Source organism: Centroberyx affinis, unplaced genomic scaffold (genome assembly GCF_046629955.1).
Source record: "Centroberyx affinis isolate AG114_WGS23_722 - 3 ecotype Tasmania unplaced genomic scaffold, CSIRO-AGI_Caff_v1 ptg001445l_1, whole genome shotgun sequence".
In the NCBI taxonomy this organism is placed as follows: Eukaryota; Metazoa; Chordata; class Actinopteri; order Beryciformes; family Berycidae; genus Centroberyx; species Centroberyx affinis.
In genome coordinates this window covers 132,950-150,842 of record NW_027279919.1, presented here as the reverse complement: position 1 = coordinate 150,842, position 17,893 = coordinate 132,950, and the positions used below count along the sequence as shown (strand labels likewise).

Here is a 17,893-nt window from a genome sequence, read left to right as displayed (position 1 = left end):
ATCTTTTCCTGGCTGTTTCCAATTTGCACATCACCATAATGTTTTACAATCCCACTTTCAGTAAGCCCCCCCCACCTCCCACACAACCTCCTCTCCCCGGTGTAATGGCGTTTTAATTCCAAGCAGACTTGGGGAGGCATTCGGCCAGTTCCTCTGCTGATAGAGTTGGGGGAAGTTGTAAGGATGAACGTGGTCAAATCCCTCGGTGATAGACTAGTTGATGACTCCCTGCTAGAGCTGTTAGCCTGCTTATTTATTTGTGTGTCACTGTATTGTAGGAGAGTGTACTTGAAAGTGTTTACAAAGGTCAAACAATGAATATTCATGCTTTTAATGAAGCTGTTGAAGCTTAAGCTGGATATTTTTTGCATAATTTGTAGCATTGAACTCGTAGTATTACATTCCCAAATCGCATTATGATACTTCAAATATGTCAAATATAATAGGCCTACTTATCATTCTTGTCGATCAGTTATCAATGATACAAGAGAATTATTTGTGTGCTTTAATTTTCAGTCTATGTCGAAGGACCTAAATCATTCATGAATGCTTGTCTCTCAAATATTTTTCTATTTTCCTGTTGCAGTCTGAGCTTATTTCATTCCAGCATAATTTATTTAGACTTGAAACTTTGCGAATACAAATAATGACCTATTTCCTTTGGGCTGTGGCAGGCATTATTGAATTCCAGTCTTGAATGAAATGTAATTCACTCCAACATGGCTGAGTTTGTACACCATGTACCTGTGATGTCCTGGACCTTTATCTCATGTCATACCCGTCTCTCTCCCAACCTTCATGTCTCTCTTCACTGTGACTATCCAAAAAAGCAGAAATGCCATAAAAGTGATTTTTAAATGCAAAAAAAAAAGTCAGTTAAAAATCACTTCTTACACATTCACATTGAGACCAATGGATGTAACTATATGCATTCTAATAAGCTAGCTTGGGGCTAGCAGCACCTAGTGGTTTGAATTAAGTATGCTAACACTGCTAGTAAGCAGTTTTCCGTCGCCTTAGGTGGCGATACAGAAACTGTTGTCCCACACTGTGACAAATGTCTGGTAAAAACAATAACAAACTAAAATACCAAATGTCAGGATATCACCCTTTTTACATTTGGATGGCACAGGCAAAGCTACACATAATGCTGCTTTCACAGGGAAACCTCATAACTGCAAATTAGCTGCAAATTTAATTTCTTTGTTTGAATTAAAAGTTTACATGGCCGTGTATGTGCCAAGTAAGTTTCACAAACCTACTGCCCGTGAAACACATTCAAAACCCATTGTAGAATTTGAAAATACTTCACTGTCAGTGAGAAAATAGATACAAGGTTTTTATTGAATAGCATCTTGTGCTACAGAGCCTGAACAATAAAAGAACTGGATCTGTTCTCAAGGATGCTAGCCTGTTGCAAACCTGAGCTGGTAACTCTGAAGCAGTGTAACATTAGACGTAGCAGGCTAAAACTGGGCTATCTGATGTACCTGAGCATCTCAATAAATCATGTTAAACCCTGACTTTGAAAAAAACACCTGTAAAGCAAGGAGATTATTCCATGTTAGCATTAGAAAAAGGTGTCCAAAGCATTTTCAAACACACCCTTCTGATCTCTAATATGACATGAAGATATTACATTGTATATAGGTCAGAAAGAGGGCAAGTGCATTTTGCATAACATTGAAATTCCCTTTTACACCTCTATTTTGTAAAGCAGATTTATTCAACCTGTGGGATATGTTCCCATCTGAATCTTGTCTCATCAGCTATGTAGCAGCAGTGATATAATCCCAGTGGCCTGCAGCGCTGTTTTAAGTAGTTTTCTGGGATTGTGCTTTGATGAGAGACCAGCATCACCATGCAATTGCTCTAAATTGAAAGTGTACATTCCCAGGGTGACACCTGCACACCTGGAGACTGATTAAAAAGTGGTCTCACATTTTGGTCTGTCGTCAGAGAATGAATGATATAAAAGGCAATATGGCTAACATAACAAAAAGCAACAGCGAGCAAATCGTTTGAGATTTTAAAATCTCAGCTATACATGAATTGGGACAAGGAACTGAAATGTATTTCAAATAGGGACCAATCAGGTTTTCTGGTCAGAGGCTGTGAAATTGAAAACACAAGGTCAGAAATGAACTGTCAATATCAGATGGACGACATGGCTCATAGCTTTTACAGCATATGTTCGACATCCTTCTTGATGTTCTTGTTTTGTTTCGATGGGGCAGTTGAAACAGTGATCACCGATGACCTACTTGGAACGCTTGTCGGTCGATTGCGATCGGTGGCTGATCGATCGGTGCATCCCTAATTGCAAGGGCGGGTGGGGATGGATTCTCTAATGTTTGCCCTGTGTGTTTGTCTGCCTTAACAACAACACATCGCTGCTTTTACTCAAAGCTCATTACAAGTACAGTACCATGAGCACACGCACGTGTAGCAGGGGAATTCAAACCCCCGACCCTGACAGTGTTAGAGCCACACTCTTCCCATTTAGCTACACAAGAAAGACTACAGTGTTGGAGAAAAGGACCTCATGTGTCTCAGCATCGTTCTAGATCCCTCCTGAGTGTGTAGCTTGTAGACCTGGACATCCACACTGAATGTTTGGCGCCAAAGTGATAGCATGCTCTATTGGCCCTAAGTGACCGTGATGGCAAACAACCGCCCAGAGCCGCACTGGGAGCAGGTCATCATGCTTGCTTGCACATAATATCAACGGCTCAGGCGAGGAGCCCGCTCAGGCACATTTCACTGGATGTAAGCCGTCGGGTGAAACATTTATCATAATTGGGAGAGATGAGGAGCGCCGCGGACTGCGGAGTGCCCTTTGTCAGAGGGTTTTATTGCGCTTTAATGACAGTGCTTGCTCGTTTGTTCTCCATTCCAGATCTGTAGCTGGTCAATCGTTGGGCAGCTTCGACATGGCCGAAAGGAAGATGGATGGTGTTGGGCGGAGCTGGATGGTGGCCCTCATACTGCTGTGTAATCCAACAGAGGTAAGGCAGAAAACAAAACGTACTTCATTTGTCAAGCTTAACGTAGCCTGCACTTGTACACAGCCTGGATTTTGTCTGTGTTTGGTAGGGGAAACAAATTACTGTATGTCAGAAGTCCTAATCGTAAGGAGAGCAAAGGCTTTAAAAAATTAACTTTGATATATGGCAACTTTAGTATGATGTCAGTAACCTAAAAGCTCACTGGTTTGAATTGCTGGACTAGATGGGAAAATCTTGGTGGGGGAAGTGTTCCTAATCCTATTACTGTAAAATTTTGCTTTATTCACAGGAGGCAACTAAGAAAAAAACAAAACGTAAAAACAAAAAGTCCGCGCTATCGCTACATTTGGGAATAAGTCCTCACAGGAAAAATTGTGTCTGCACCCCGTTCTGACCCTTTACTCCGACTCTGCACTCTATTGGAACCTATTAAAACAGGATGGTCACCATGTCCTTATTTAGAACACAGGAAAGGGAGTCTAACATACACAGACCTCCATTAAATCCATTTGAGCTCCATGGAAAATATGACCTCTATACAAAAAAAACTGTCAACCAGATGTGTCCAGTTTGTCTAAACTGCACATATCAACCTGATGCAAGTCAAGTCAAGTCAGGTTTATTTATATAGCCCTTTATCACAAGCATGTCTCAGAGGACTTTACAGAGAATGTGTCTAGCTAGGTCTAACTAAACACAATAAATGGTGAACAAAATTATATAGGACAAACATAGCGAAAAACACAAGGTGGGCAAGAGCAGATTTAGCAAGACAAACAATCTACCTATTCTACATAGCCTAACCTACCCGGCACCCCAGCGTTAGACCCTAAATGCACATAAAGTCAATTTAAAAGAACACACACAAAGAGATGCATATGCCACTGTTCAATCAACACAAAATAAAGCACCAAAGATAAAGTGTTTGTGTTGATCAGTGTGAAATGCTTTGAACGCCTGATTCTACGGAGCTACAATAGATGTAACCACCCATCTAGAAAGCCCCCAATGCCTCTTCTGACATAACACCATGGCAAAAATACTGAATATATGATAGTACGCTGCTGTTAGTGTTATATTACCTTTTGTCACATGGTACCTTTTTTGCAGAAAACACAAAAACATAAGATCCTGCCAATCGATGGTAGCTGCTGAAAGAGGAGAGAACATTATTCGTTCACAAAAACGCAGGAAAACAGAAATCTTCCCTTAGGAATCTTCCATTCCACTAGAGGTGAAAGAAATCAAAGCTTTATGCTTCACAAGGATTATTGGAAAAACAAAATCTGACGTTGGGGTAGCTTTTCAATCCTTTCCAACTGGAATAATACCACAATTACAAAATCACAATCTTTGACGCATGAATGAAAAATAAATATAAATGATTTAAAATGATTTACATTTTTTATGAAAGCAAAGCGCAAACATTATTCAACACAGACTTGAAAATAAAGTTTTCTCAACTGTAAATGTTCCTGTGATGCTCATGTCCCATGGCCATGTCAGGTCAGGATCTCAGCAGGATTAACCTGCTCAAAATACGTATTCTCCTCTTCTCTCTTTACCTGCAGATTTGTGTGAAGGCGAGTCTAGAGGTCAATGAGACGCAGCAGCAGCATCCGACCAACGTCTACCACGACATCGGAGTCACCAGGAACAAGATCGTGACGGCACAGTTTGAGTGCTACCAAAAAATAATGAAAGACTCTAACAGCTACAGACAAGGTAGATCATTATGATGTCGATCAACTAAATAAATAAATAATACATTTCACACATTGACGGCTCAGAATGGCAGCAAGAAGTAACTTGTTGAAACATTTGAACTTTGATACCCAGAAATCATGTGAGGTAATGCTTTTCAGCCTCACTTGTTGTGAAGTGTTTGAAATTAATGTACAGTAAACATTTCCTGTGATATCAAAATCCTGTTTACCAGTACATATTGTACAAGGCAAAATAAGTGCAGTGCTGTCCCTCATGATGCAAGAAAGATGCAAAAAGGAAGACTGCATGTATAGCAGTATCAATATACTGTACATTCTCTGTGACATTATCCTGACTGGAAAGCTTGTGTTTTTTACTCAAGACACCAAACCATTAGATACATTTAGTACTGTAAAACCTGAGTTCCTACTTGATATTCTTTTTTAATAAAGCAAATAATCACAGTTAAGATGATAAAGAGGATTAATGGATTATGTTCAGTAACACTAATCCTCGAAGATGAACCTCCATATCATTTAAGGATTGGCTCTTGTTAATGCTCGTACACCAAATAATAACTAAAAATAATATGTGTATGTATTATTAATAATACTGTTTTATTTATTATTTATTTTGTCATTGCACAGCAGCTGCACAACATCAGAGTTATAGATTTCTGTTGTGAGGTTTGAGAGGGTGGAAGAGTGTGTGCTTCTAAGCTCGCAGAAATGTGTGAATTTTTTAATATGTAAATTTTTAAATGTGTGACTTTTCCTGCTGTGTTTCCTGTGGTTTCAGAGCCCATGTGTAATCGCACCTGGGATGGGTGGCTGTGCTGGGACGACACCAAGGCGGGCTTCACCTCAGAGCAGCACTGCCCCGACTACTTCCAGGATTTTGATCCTTCAGGTGAGACCCTGGACTTAGACTAGCACTAAAGGGTGCATTTGCACCAAGCGGTTTAGTGTTTACTCCTTTAGTTTGGTTCATTTGGGCAAGTGAAAACAATGACATTGACATAACTGCAATGACTGCCTGAAAATATGGGTCTTGGTCCTCTTACAAGCGAACTGAAAAGGCTTTTTTTGGGTTTAAGGAGACGAATGTTAACATCTGATAGCCAGGGCAAATGACAGTCTGGACTGATACATCTTATTCTTATTCATCTATTTCTTCATCTGTTCTTAAATAGTAAACTTACCAGAGAAGGGAAAGTATGGCAAAGAGGGTAGATAAGTCCAACATGTTTAACTAAAGTTACAGGACTGGAATCGGATCTGTTTCGACTTCCAATTGCCGACAAAATCTCTAACCTGGATGACAGGTTACCAAAACAGGTTAACACATTGCTAAATGTATGTGTAGATATTTCTTTATGACTCTGGATTTTATAGGCATTTTATAGTTGTGCTTGTGTGTTTATGTGTGGGTGTTTATGTGCACGAATGTGTGTGTTATAGTAACCCGATGTTCCAGAGATATGGAACATATTTGGCCTCCATTACCCAAACCTTCATCCTTCAACAGGATGTGCAGACCTCTAATTACATTCATTCCCGCTGATCAGTTGCTTCAGTGGTTTTATATAGATTCATGTATTGTTGTCGCCCACAATGAAATTGGGGGAGGGACTGATGATTGGCCCCGGTCTGATATTGTGTGTGACTGTCAGTCACACAATATCTCAGATGAGATACAGGCAGCAACCATTCCCTCTCCTTTTAACACATCTGGTTGTTTGTCAAGGGGAAACCTCTCCACTTTAATATCAAATGGCACTCTGTCATCTGTTTCTCCCTTTGTTCAAATCCCAGAGGATTCAGTTGTTTTGCTGCAAAGCCTAAATACCAAGAAATGATACAGTGCAACTGCAAGTGCAGCTAAGATTCAGCCTATAGAGTGAACGTGTTCTTAAGTATAGTATGCAAAAACTGCACTGTATGCAATGTGTTTGGACTTTTTATATATGACATATATCATTTTGATCCGCAGAGATGGTTACAAAGATTTGCACTGATAATGGCCATTGGTTCCTGCATCCTGAGAGCAACCGGACATGGACCAACTACACCCGCTGCAATGAACACACCAGTGAAGGCAGAATGGTGGGCTGCTGTCCAACATGACATTAATTAGCTTTTACGTGATTTCACTGTCATTCCTTAAAATTGGATCAAATGTGTATAGCTTTAGGTTCCAAAGGGATTCCTCTGTTTAAACAAGTTGGTCATTTATGAATAAAAGATAAGAATTCTCTTGAAGAGCATTTTTATTGAAACACCATAGTCTATAGAAACATCCTGATGACCGTACAGTAACAGATTGTCTTTGCAGGCTCCTCACAGCATATCTAGTCATTACGAGATCCAGATAATCTAATCTGTTTCCATTCTCTTGTTTTCTTCCAGACTGCAATGAATCTTTTCTACTTGGCCCTCATAGGACATGGGCTGTCGCTGACCTCCCTATTCATCTCCCTGGGAATATTCTTCCATTTCAAGTATGTCAACAAACCAAACAATAGACCTCATTTTAACATGCTTTGTTAGTTCCGCTGCTGATATTAGATTTAGACAGATAAGGTTGTTTTTTTTTCCCCTGATTATTTTACCGCACCGCAGTATAATGTCTCCTCTTTCTTCTTGCAGGAGTTTAAGTTGCCAAAGGATCACCCTTCACAAAAACCTCTTCTTCTCCTTTGTTCTCAATTCTGTGATCACCATCATCTGGTTGACAGCAGTGGCAAACAACCAGGAATTGGTGCAGAGGAATCCAGTGAGTTTTTCTTTTTTTAAAGATCACTTTATTCAAAAAATGCTCAAATTCAACCAGTAGCTATATGCTCTGTGCGATGTGCCGTCTCTTTTATCATCCCATTTGCAGTATTAAAAACGCAGGAGGGCTGCTCTAGAAACTGCACTCTTTAATTATTCAAGGCTATAATAGCTACGTTAGTTTTACATAACTGTGAAAATGCAGCATGTTGTTCATGCATGTGCAGGAAATAATAGAAGCATAGGATGAAACCACGGCACTGGAAAATTAAAAAGCAGTCATCCTCATTTAGTGTGTGCCTGTCTGTCTGTCTGTCTGTCTTTTTTTTTCTTTCTAGACAAGCTGCAAAGTGTCCCAGTTCATTCATCTGTACCTCTTTGGCTGCAACTACTTCTGGATGCTATGTGAGGGAATATACCTGCACACTCTCATCGTGGTGGCAGTGTTTGCAGAGAAGCAGCACCTGATGTGGTACTATCTTCTAGGATGGGGTAGGTCATGATACTGTGTGTTGGCTCAATGATGGTGGATCTTTTTGTTGTAGTTTGTTGAAACAAGTGAAAACAAGACTAGGTGTCACAAGTGATGGCATTTTGAGAGCATCTTACTTAATGTGATAATGTTCAACTTTCCTGTTGAACCAGGATTTGGGGGCAGGATATAACGCGGGGAGGGATCATTCAAAAATGTAAACCAATGGGATATCAGTCAGGGAGAGAAAGGCAGTTTTATTTGATGGGAGGGACGGAGGGGCGGGATTGTTCAAAAATCTGTGATGGTTTTATTCGTTGGAATCTTTATGTCGCCTCTTGGTACACAATGAAGATGATTTTCTGTTTTCAATTAACTAAAAGTAAAGAGATTTTGACATAAACACATTTTTTGTCTTGGTTTTTTTTTGGCATAAATAGTCATTTTTCATTTCGGTGTGATTTTAAATATCAGAATATTGTAAGGGGCTGTGACTACAGCTCAACCCCAAAATCTGCCAGTAGGGTGAGATAGTTTCACTTGTTTTCAGTGCAACTCAAGTTTCAAAAATTGTCTTGGATCAAGTGACAGCACCTTGAAACCGAGGGATCGACCTCTTTTCAAGATTTTGTCATGTGTTCTGAAAGAAAATCTTAGAAGTTGAGAGCAGCACCATTGGAAACAAATTATTATACAAATATATTGGCAGATTTATTCACTTGCTTTGAGAAAACTAAGGTTTTAAGACTGATTACACGATTTTATGTCTTAAGTTTCAAGTGTAACTAATCACTAACTTTTTGGCAGGCTTCCCTCTCATTCCGGCGTCCATACATGCCATTGCTCGAAGTTACTACTACAATGACAAGTAAGTACTCAAATGAATCGCATGGTTAAAACTGATGTTACAGCTGTTGAGAACAATAATATTATAGATACAGATTAGATTCCATTTTTTTTAAATTGGGGAAATTTTGTTACTGCAGTAGCAAGCAATACAGCAAAGAGAAAACAAACAAATAGAGGCTTTTAAACACGATGCAACCAATAATTTCAACACTAGAACATATTAAGTGAGAATATGTGAATGAAAAGTATATGAAATATAGCTGAATGTACATATATGCTTTTAAAGTAATTGAAAAGAAAGATGGAACAGATTTGGCCAGCCGAAGATCAATATATCATGTATATGTATATGTCATATGTTAAAGATTATTTATAAATATCTGCTGTTTTGTTATCCTGCATTCTGCGTCTTGCACACATCCAAACAAGCTGTTGGATCTCATCGATAGTTTCTAATGGATTCCCCGACTGAGCTGTTCATGTAAATCCATTTGGCAGCAAATCCATTGATCCGGGTCAGGTGTCAGGCCGCGCATTAATGGTGTAACCTTTTCTCTCCTGTCTCCTCCTCTGCTGCAGTTGTTGGATCAGCTCTAAAACATCGCTACTCTACATCATCCACGGCCCTATCTGCGCTGCTCTCTTGGTATGATGCTTCAAGATCATTAATTGTAGCACAGACATGGATTACAGCCATGGAAATCACATTAATATCGATTCGCTGAAATGAACAGCTTCATTTGTTCCATGTCCATCCGGTAGACTAGTTTTTGTGCGAGCTGAAAAAAACATAAGCTGCTGTTCTGTTCTCCGGGGTGGAAACAAAGTCGGAGGTTTGCAAGCAGGACACAGTATCATGGCAAGCATAATATAGTGAGAGGCTTTTTTTTTTTTCTTTGTTGTGAAATCAATGGGTCCGCTGCTTTGAGGATCCACCCACTGGTCCCCAGACCCCCGTTGCATTCTAGGAATTCACCTAATCACCACAGCCGGGCATGCTTCAGAGAAATCTGGCCCCTTAAGATTCCCTTAGGATCACAATAATCTGTAAAATGTTCTGCCTCATACAACCTTCACCATGATTCGTTAAGGTTTCAGGCCCAGAAATCGTTGACCAAAATGTTTGTTCATCATGATTATTTTGTTTAAACCTTAGTCTTACTGCACAGTATATGACTGAAATTATGTGGCAACTAATTTCTCTTTGAGTTGTGTACTTACAGTATATTAGCAGGGCACATACAATATCCATTAATAATTGGAATACAGGTTTTGAATTGTCATGAACATCTTCTCCTGTTCACATCACTCTGAGGCGTGCATGCATCCTATTCTTTTTACTTTTGGTTTTTGCTCTCTGACTGAGTCTTATTTCTGTGGTATTGTTCAGGAATTTTCTGTCCATTCACATATATGGGGATTTTTTTGGGACGATATGAAAGTGGATACACTGTAAACAACTTATCCCAAAAATAAGATCTTAACCAAGACAGGAGCTAATATCTGGAATTCTGTTACATCACTACACAGCCATCTTGGTAGGAAAATAACAGGCGATTGTAATAAATTAACAGGTGATTATAATCAAATGACAACCACAGCCAATGAGCTGTGTATATTGTAAAGCACCATATTGGCAGGAAATGCATGTGACATCATGGGAATACTATGAATACTATGCTCACTTCTCTCTCTGTGCTCCTCTGTGTTCCTCACTCTGCAGGTGAACCTGTTCTTTCTACTAAACATTGTGCGGGTGCTCATCACCAAACTGAAGGTGACCCATCAGGCCGAGTCGAGTCTCTACATGAAGGCTGTGAGGGCCACCCTCATCCTGGTGCCTCTTCTGGGAATCCAGTACGTCCTCCTTCCCTACAAGCCCGAAGGACGGGTCTCCTCCGAAATATACGACTACATTATGCACATACTAATGCATTACCAGGTAAGACGGTGTGTTTTGCATCTGGTACAGTACGTGGTTTATGTTTCAGAGTGGAGACAGTGGTGCAGACAAATTTTCATGTGGTTTAAGTGAAGATATAAGAGTTGCATGCTATTTTCTCTCAAGCCAAAACAGCACCTTGACCTTGTGGTTTCCAAGTGTCTTCAGTTTTTTAGTCATGACTGCTGGGATAAAACAGCTTTTTATTTTTCAGCCGTCCAGATCAAGTTGATCTAGGTTGCATGACGGTCAAACCCACTTATAGACCAACACCCTTCATCAAGTAGACCTCTCCGTTTCAAAAATACAGCTGCAGCCACCCTTTGTGCCATGCTGCCGGAATGCATGTTGAATGTATATTTTTGGAGTGGTATTTATAGTTAACTGTCCATCGCATGCAATGCAGTGTTCCCTTGCACTGTTCGTGAGGTCCTGTTGTCCTTGTACCGTGTGTGTCAGTATGTACTGTGAAACACTGTTGCGTGTCAACGTCTCTCCTCCAATGCCACCAATTTCTTCTACATTTATTGTACTTGAACGTGATTCTGATTCTGAAATGAACCGTCCCATGAACTTGAAACCTGTAGTTTCTCAGCATTTAGTAAAAGCCAAGTCTTCCCATCAGCCTCTGACAGCCCTTTGTTTATGTTGTAACCCGGGGAAGAACGGCAGGAAGGAAGGCATAAGAATTATCTGGGCTGAAGGGGGGCTGAATATCAACTGGATGTTGGCTCGGTTTTGTCTAAATGTCCTGCTTTGTCCCATCACAGGCGGCGTGTTGAGAACCTCTTGAGCAACAGGCTGAATCAGCTCACAAATCATACTTAATAGTCTCTCTCTCGCTCTCTCTCACTCTCGCTCTCTGTGCCTCGCTTCCTCACTTCCTCTCTTTCCTGCTTCTCTCTCTCATTTTACATACCTCTCTAGGAGGGGCGGATGCCAAAAGAAATCAAAGTGGAGAAATTGCATTGTGCCTCACAACGTCTTTTTAGGGGTGTTTAAGAGCTTAGGATGTTTTCTCCAGATTTAACGACTTGAAGAGACTTTGATTGTTGATGCTTAAGGCTGATGCTGAGCATATTTCATCTTTTTTTTTTGTGTTTGTTTGAATTTCAGGGCCTGCTGGTGGCCACCATCTTCTGCTTTTTCAATGGAGAAGTAAGATGGGTTCATCCCCTTTTACTAAATTTATTCTCTCTCTCTCCGACACACACACACACACTTCCCCTGCGTGATCAGGGATAGATTAGGCAACTTCCTCTGCCTGACCCGGGGGGCATACGTCTTGGGGGATGGTGGATAAGGGGAGTGTCTTGGATGAGAGGCCCAGTCCTCCGAGGGCTTCGCAGTAGACTGAAGATCATTTACCCTCTTGGCAAGCAGCCACAGACTGTACACAGATAGCTATCGACCCTGCTGCTGTTTGATCCGCACAAAATCACCCCCTTTTTGTCTGGATTGGGTGTTTTACAAGGGCCACAGATTAGCTCCTCGAATGCTTGTTGAGATGCATCATTAGGGCAGAAATAAAGACTGGGGCTATAAGTGCTATTGTGCAATACAGTTTGTGTAGAAAGTTGGTATAAAACATCTTACCATGATCCAGAACTTTGCTGAGCTATATTCTTACAGTCAAATCTAGAGCCAATGTTTAGGTCCATATACAGAAAAATAGTATTGTCAAATTTACTTTGAAAGTGCTTTTAACAAAACACAAAGTGCTTCACAGAAAATTTACAGCAAAAAGGGACATAATGAAATAATGCAAGATTAAAGTACAAACACAAGAGTATAAGAGTAGAAACACATCAAATGAATTTCTTGCTTTTAACAAAACATGCTTGTTGCAAAGCGCTTTACAGAATTTTTACAGCAAAAAGGAACATAATAAAACAAGGACATAACATTTAAAGAGTACAAACATTACTCAACATCACAAAAATCACAAAAAAAAACACAAGAGTGCAAACACATCACATAGCATGTCAACTAATCATTCATGACCCATCCCATTAATATGTTGGATGCTGTGTCTCTGGGCAGGTCCAAGGCGTTTTGAGGAGGCACTGGAACCAGTATCGTATCCAGTTCGGCAGCAGCTTAGGAACCCACTCGGACGCCCTGCGCTCGGCCTCCTACACCGCCTCGTCCATCACTGAGGTGCAGGGCTGCTACAGCATCGACAGCCACACAGAACAACAACATATGAACGGCAAGGGATGCCACGACAATGACGCCTCCATCTTCAGATCGGACAACCCCTTCGCCTGAGGACGGGACCTTGCCCTCACCCGTCCCACCTCAAAAACTGCAGCATGTTTGGAGATCCATGGCAACCAGGGCAACTTCACGTCAAGGGGATTCAGAACTCGCCCCTTCCCCGCAGATACTCTTTTGCTGAGTTAGCGATCCGGTTGGAAAAGGATCGGATAGCCAGGCTCTTACCCACTTGAAACAATTTGCTACCTTTCTCTGTCACACCGGCATGGGCCCTTTAACCGTACTGTAAGGTGAGCTTGATGCAAATATTCCTGCGTTGCATTTTGTCCACAGTTTGAAACTGCTTCAGCTGGTTTCAGATATATTCTGGTAATTAGATTGTTTCTATCTATACCTGGCTAATATTTTTGAAATGGATGAATATTAACTATTTGACTATCCTTTTGGGATCATGTCATGCAAAAAAGCCTTCACTTATACTGTAAATTGCCAAAAAAACATTATTTGCGACATGGTTAGTGCCAAACCGAGAAATTGCCTGCCTCATTTTTTTCTAACATAGAAGCAGAGCAGAGATAGAACCTCTAATATATGCATAATATTAAAGCTATATTCTGTCTTTTTGATATGTTAAACCTAATTGATCTGAACCTCAAAATATTCTTATTCACAATGATTATATGAAAATGAAATAAATACCGTACAGTAATTATTTGAAAAGTAGTTGAAATGGACATACTACAATTTATTACCAATATTACTTGGTGCCAGCTTCATATCAAGCTTCAATGTACTTGTTGTTGGTTTCAATGCACTTCATGTTGGTTTCAGTGCAATTCTCCATCTGTCTCTATGTGTTCAGTCAATGCACATGCTTTACAAAGTCATACAATTTGCTTGTGGGCTCCATTATTACTTTAATTTCATATAGTGCTAATTTTTGAGTGTGTAACATCCGTTAGGAGATTTAGGCGCTCCTTATTGATGTGTGCATCGTTGACAGTAAACCATGACGTGGGTTATAACTTAACTTGCTAACTGCATAACCATCATGAAATCACAGGTATTCTCATATGTGCTCATTATATCTGAATGTAACTTACACAGTGAATTTTGAAGATCTGGCTCTGCTGAAAACATATGCATCACATTCCCACGCATTGCTTTGTTTGGCCCAACTCGTATCAAATTACTTTTAATAAGTAATTAATGCATCCAGGATATCTCCATGTAATAAGATTATCAAGTCTCGTAGGAAACCGTTGTGCAAATATTGCAAAAACAATGACATCATTACAGGCCATTTCTAAAGCATTTGTGTAAGAGGGCTGTACTGAGGCTTAATTAAACATTTCCGGATGTAGATTTTAGTTGAGACCTGGGCTATAATCATGGCACATATATTTTTTTACAGTTTTGCTTTCATTTCATCTGCTCAAAATCCAAAACCTTTATTTTTGGGGATTTTTTTCAAAATTCATCGTCCAAAATGCTGGGAACACTAGTCACTATCAGTTGATGTATATATTTTTGTAAATCTAGCTGAAAGGTGGGCAAGTTGTGTGTGTGTGTGTGTGTGTGTGTGTGTGCGTGCGTGCGTGTGTGAGTGTGTGCGCGCATGCGTGTGCATGATTTATATATACAGTATTTATGAGTACATTATGCTCAGAAGCATTCAACCATGAAGCAACCGTCTTATGTGACAGTGTGTGGGACGTTGTTGAAGTTGTTTGCTCCACTTCTATGTTTTAAAAAGGGAGGGGTGGGGATTGGGGGGGGGGGTATTACTAACAAGGGGGCTTTCAACAAGCTATCTTTCTGCCCTTATTATTCACTCTCACCCTTGGTAGATCCTCTTACTTCTTCATTTTGAAATTGAAGAAAGAGCAGTACCACTACCCTCTGTGTAAGTTATTTATATCACACAAACAGGCTCACAAAATGTTTCCTGACACACTTATCAATAAAGAGTGAACTACATTTATTGTAGCTTGATGAATCTGTCATGAAACATTTCAGCCTGTCATTAACATGCTGACAAGTGAGAACTAACAAGACACATCCAACCTTCCCAAACAAGGGGCTGTTTCCTTTATCATTTCAGTGAAGGGTATCAAAGGCAAAGGTGTTTACCTGGGTCACGATTTTTCCAAGTCACTCAGAAGTTGTGCGGTTAGGGTTGCATTATATTCAGATTAGCTGATAAAACTACTTTTGCCTGAGTATGTGTGGGATAAGCTGCTGGTACAAATTTCCAGATTTTTAGAGTATATTCACAGTATTCAAAGCAAGTCTATCATATGTACTGTCAGTATTATGTTTTTTTGTCAGATCTGCAGGACAGTTTCTTCTCTGTTCATCATTATCTTAAACTGTATATCCTTAATTTTGGGCGGGCATAGCGCTGCTTTGGAGCAAGTGAAGTACATATAGTCACAGCCTTCATAAACCATTTATAAGTCATTTACTGTATAGTGATGCATCATAATCATTTATGAGGCAAATTTAATCATAATGGTGGATACACCAGAGCCTTTTGCCAAATGTAGTAACTTTTATGTCACCCTTTAAGTTGTATATTTTTTTGTGTGAAATATTTTGAAATGACTTTCCAAAGGTCTTGTAAAGGGTTTATGAAGTACCCAGTGAAGTTTTGGCGACACATTGTAAAGTATGACAAAAGCATTGAGGACAGTGTCTGTAGTTTTTGTTTTTACTGTACTGTATTTAACTTTTGTGGTCTTGACACCTTGACTCCACACTACTGTTTGAATGTAATTGGTTGTGTTTTATTCTCTGGATGTGAAAAACATATATATTTACATACAATGTCTCTTTTTTTATTATTTTATTGAATTGGACGATGTTGCTATCTTGTGTGTATCTGATCAAACTAATACAGCATAGCACAGCACTAGCAATCAACTCTCGTATGTATCTTTGTTCTTGACAGTGAGACTACTGTACAGGTGTACCAATGCCATACACATACTCACAATACATTACAGTATCCTTTTCCATTGCATTTTGTGCAAAGGTTTGTTACATTAATGTACATTAATGTGCCGGTAAAACACAACAACATACAGTATTTACTGCTGGTCCATTTTCAAATTGTGTTAGCAGGAACATCATTGTTACATTGGTGACATACAAGCAATGTGCACAACTGTTTTATAGTCCAGTGGAAAACCAAAGAGTGCTCATATTGATACTGTACTATACTCACAGGTGGCCCAGTGTTGGTACAGAACGCAAGTTATACAATCATCACTGCAAACATGTTTGAAACTCTTAGATTAAAGTTCAAATCAAAAATTTAAGATGGACAATTTAGTTAGTTAGTTAGTTAAAGCCCTGTTTTACCAGGCAAATTGGAACAAAATACATTCTCATTTATGGTAATGACTTGGGAGTGCATGAGAGGTGAAGTGATGGCTATAGACACACACACACATGCCTGGGAGATGTGGGCCACTGAGCAGCTCAACTGGAAAAATGAAATGCCTTGCTTCAGAGCACAGAAGATTATTGGGTTGGAGGAAGGGGAAATTTAAAACTTTATTTCCAGTTCAGATAGTTTGCTGAAGAAATTCAATTTCTGGACAATTCATCTAAGGTTCTGTCCCTCCCGAATGTTTAATCACAAACACAAATACAATTTATTTTGTGGATGTTAACACAGCCAGACACTACACAAACGCCTCAGTATCTTAACCCCTTCTGGGACATTCCCATGAACAGACAGAAAAGACTTGGATGTGAATCATGTTTAACGTTCATGTTTTTCTCACCTACGGAATGAGCTCAAGCTTGAAGTCAAAGTCTGCCAAATTCTGCTCCCAAATCTCCAAGAGTGCAATGCACTTGTGTGTAACTGGTTTATTCCTGACACCCGTGGGGCTCCGTGGTGGGGGGTAGTAATAAGAAACATCTGCCCCAAGCATTGGCTAAGACCCCCTACAGTACTTGTCATGAAGAGCAAACAAGCTTTCTTTTCATTTCATTTCATTCAGATCCCCAATCACTTTAGTTGCGATTACTTTGACTCCTACAGTAGCTACATGCTTAAGTTGGCAATGCTCTTATGATTCTATTGACAAAATATAAAAGAGCAGGGGATGATGACTGGCACTTAGCAATAGATTTTAAGGGAAGTGAGTGGAGGAAAAAAAAAACAGCAGTCCCCTTGTTCAAGTTGAACAAATTTGCCCATTTGTCTATTAGAAAGTTTAAGAAACTTAGAAACATAGAACTTGAAAGTAAAGCAATGTAGTGTATGGCTGTACATTTTAAATCCATTAATAATACAATATTGTAATTAATCATATTCAGTTCAGAAAAGAATAAAAAAAACAAAATGATACATTAGTGATAAAGGTTTAAGCCAAGCGAGTGTGGTCCTAATGGAATATTTAGTGCTGTAGTATTATTCATGAGCACATACATAGATGCAAAACTGTTGGATTAAGCACCATTATCAGCTCTTGAGGTTATTGTGCCTTTTAGCAACACATTTGATCCAAGTAGCCTAGTTCCAGGAACTCTGCTTTGGCTTATTTGCACACAACACAACACAACAAATTAAGGAGTAATATTCCATTGTGAGTAATTGCATTGTTTTCCAGTATCTGGTTTGAAACAAAGGAGCCAATTTAATCATGTCCACCAGTGCAAAAAAAGCAGCGCTGTTATTTGATGTTGGATGGTCACTTACCAGAATGTGTTCATCTCCACTCATTACACAAACCACTCTCAGAGGAGTTCAATAGTTCAGCCGCGACTCTCTTCCCCAGTGTTGTTCCACAAACTACAGCTAAAGACATGTTTCCACCACCAATCCCCCTCCATATCACACTTTGCCCAATTATCACTCCCATGTACTGCTCATTTACTGCCGCTCCACTGCCTCCAACCAGCC

At 39.8% G+C, this 17,893-nt stretch overlaps 1 protein-coding gene across 1 annotated transcript in view; it reads left to right on the top strand.

Moving 5' to 3' along the window:
• The window catches only part of LOC139650132 (calcitonin gene-related peptide type 1 receptor), a 28,673-nt gene extending 13,942 nt beyond the window's left edge, over positions 1–14,731 (top strand). Inside the window, exons 2-13 of the mRNA XM_071526688.1 lie at positions 2,900–3,008; positions 4,580–4,733; positions 5,514–5,624; positions 6,708–6,820; positions 7,124–7,215; positions 7,364–7,490; positions 7,828–7,981; positions 8,769–8,829; positions 9,390–9,456; positions 10,534–10,752; positions 11,869–11,910; positions 12,796–14,731. Coding sequence (XP_071382789.1) covers positions 2,934–3,008; positions 4,580–4,733; positions 5,514–5,624; positions 6,708–6,820; positions 7,124–7,215; positions 7,364–7,490; positions 7,828–7,981; positions 8,769–8,829; positions 9,390–9,456; positions 10,534–10,752; positions 11,869–11,910; positions 12,796–13,023 — 1,443 coding nt within the window. The 5' untranslated portion in view covers positions 2,900–2,933 and the 3' untranslated portion in view covers positions 13,024–14,731. The remainder of the gene's footprint in view (positions 1–2,899; positions 3,009–4,579; positions 4,734–5,513; positions 5,625–6,707; positions 6,821–7,123; positions 7,216–7,363; positions 7,491–7,827; positions 7,982–8,768; positions 8,830–9,389; positions 9,457–10,533; positions 10,753–11,868; positions 11,911–12,795) is intronic.
• The last annotated feature ends 3,162 nt before the right edge of the window (positions 14,732–17,893 follow it).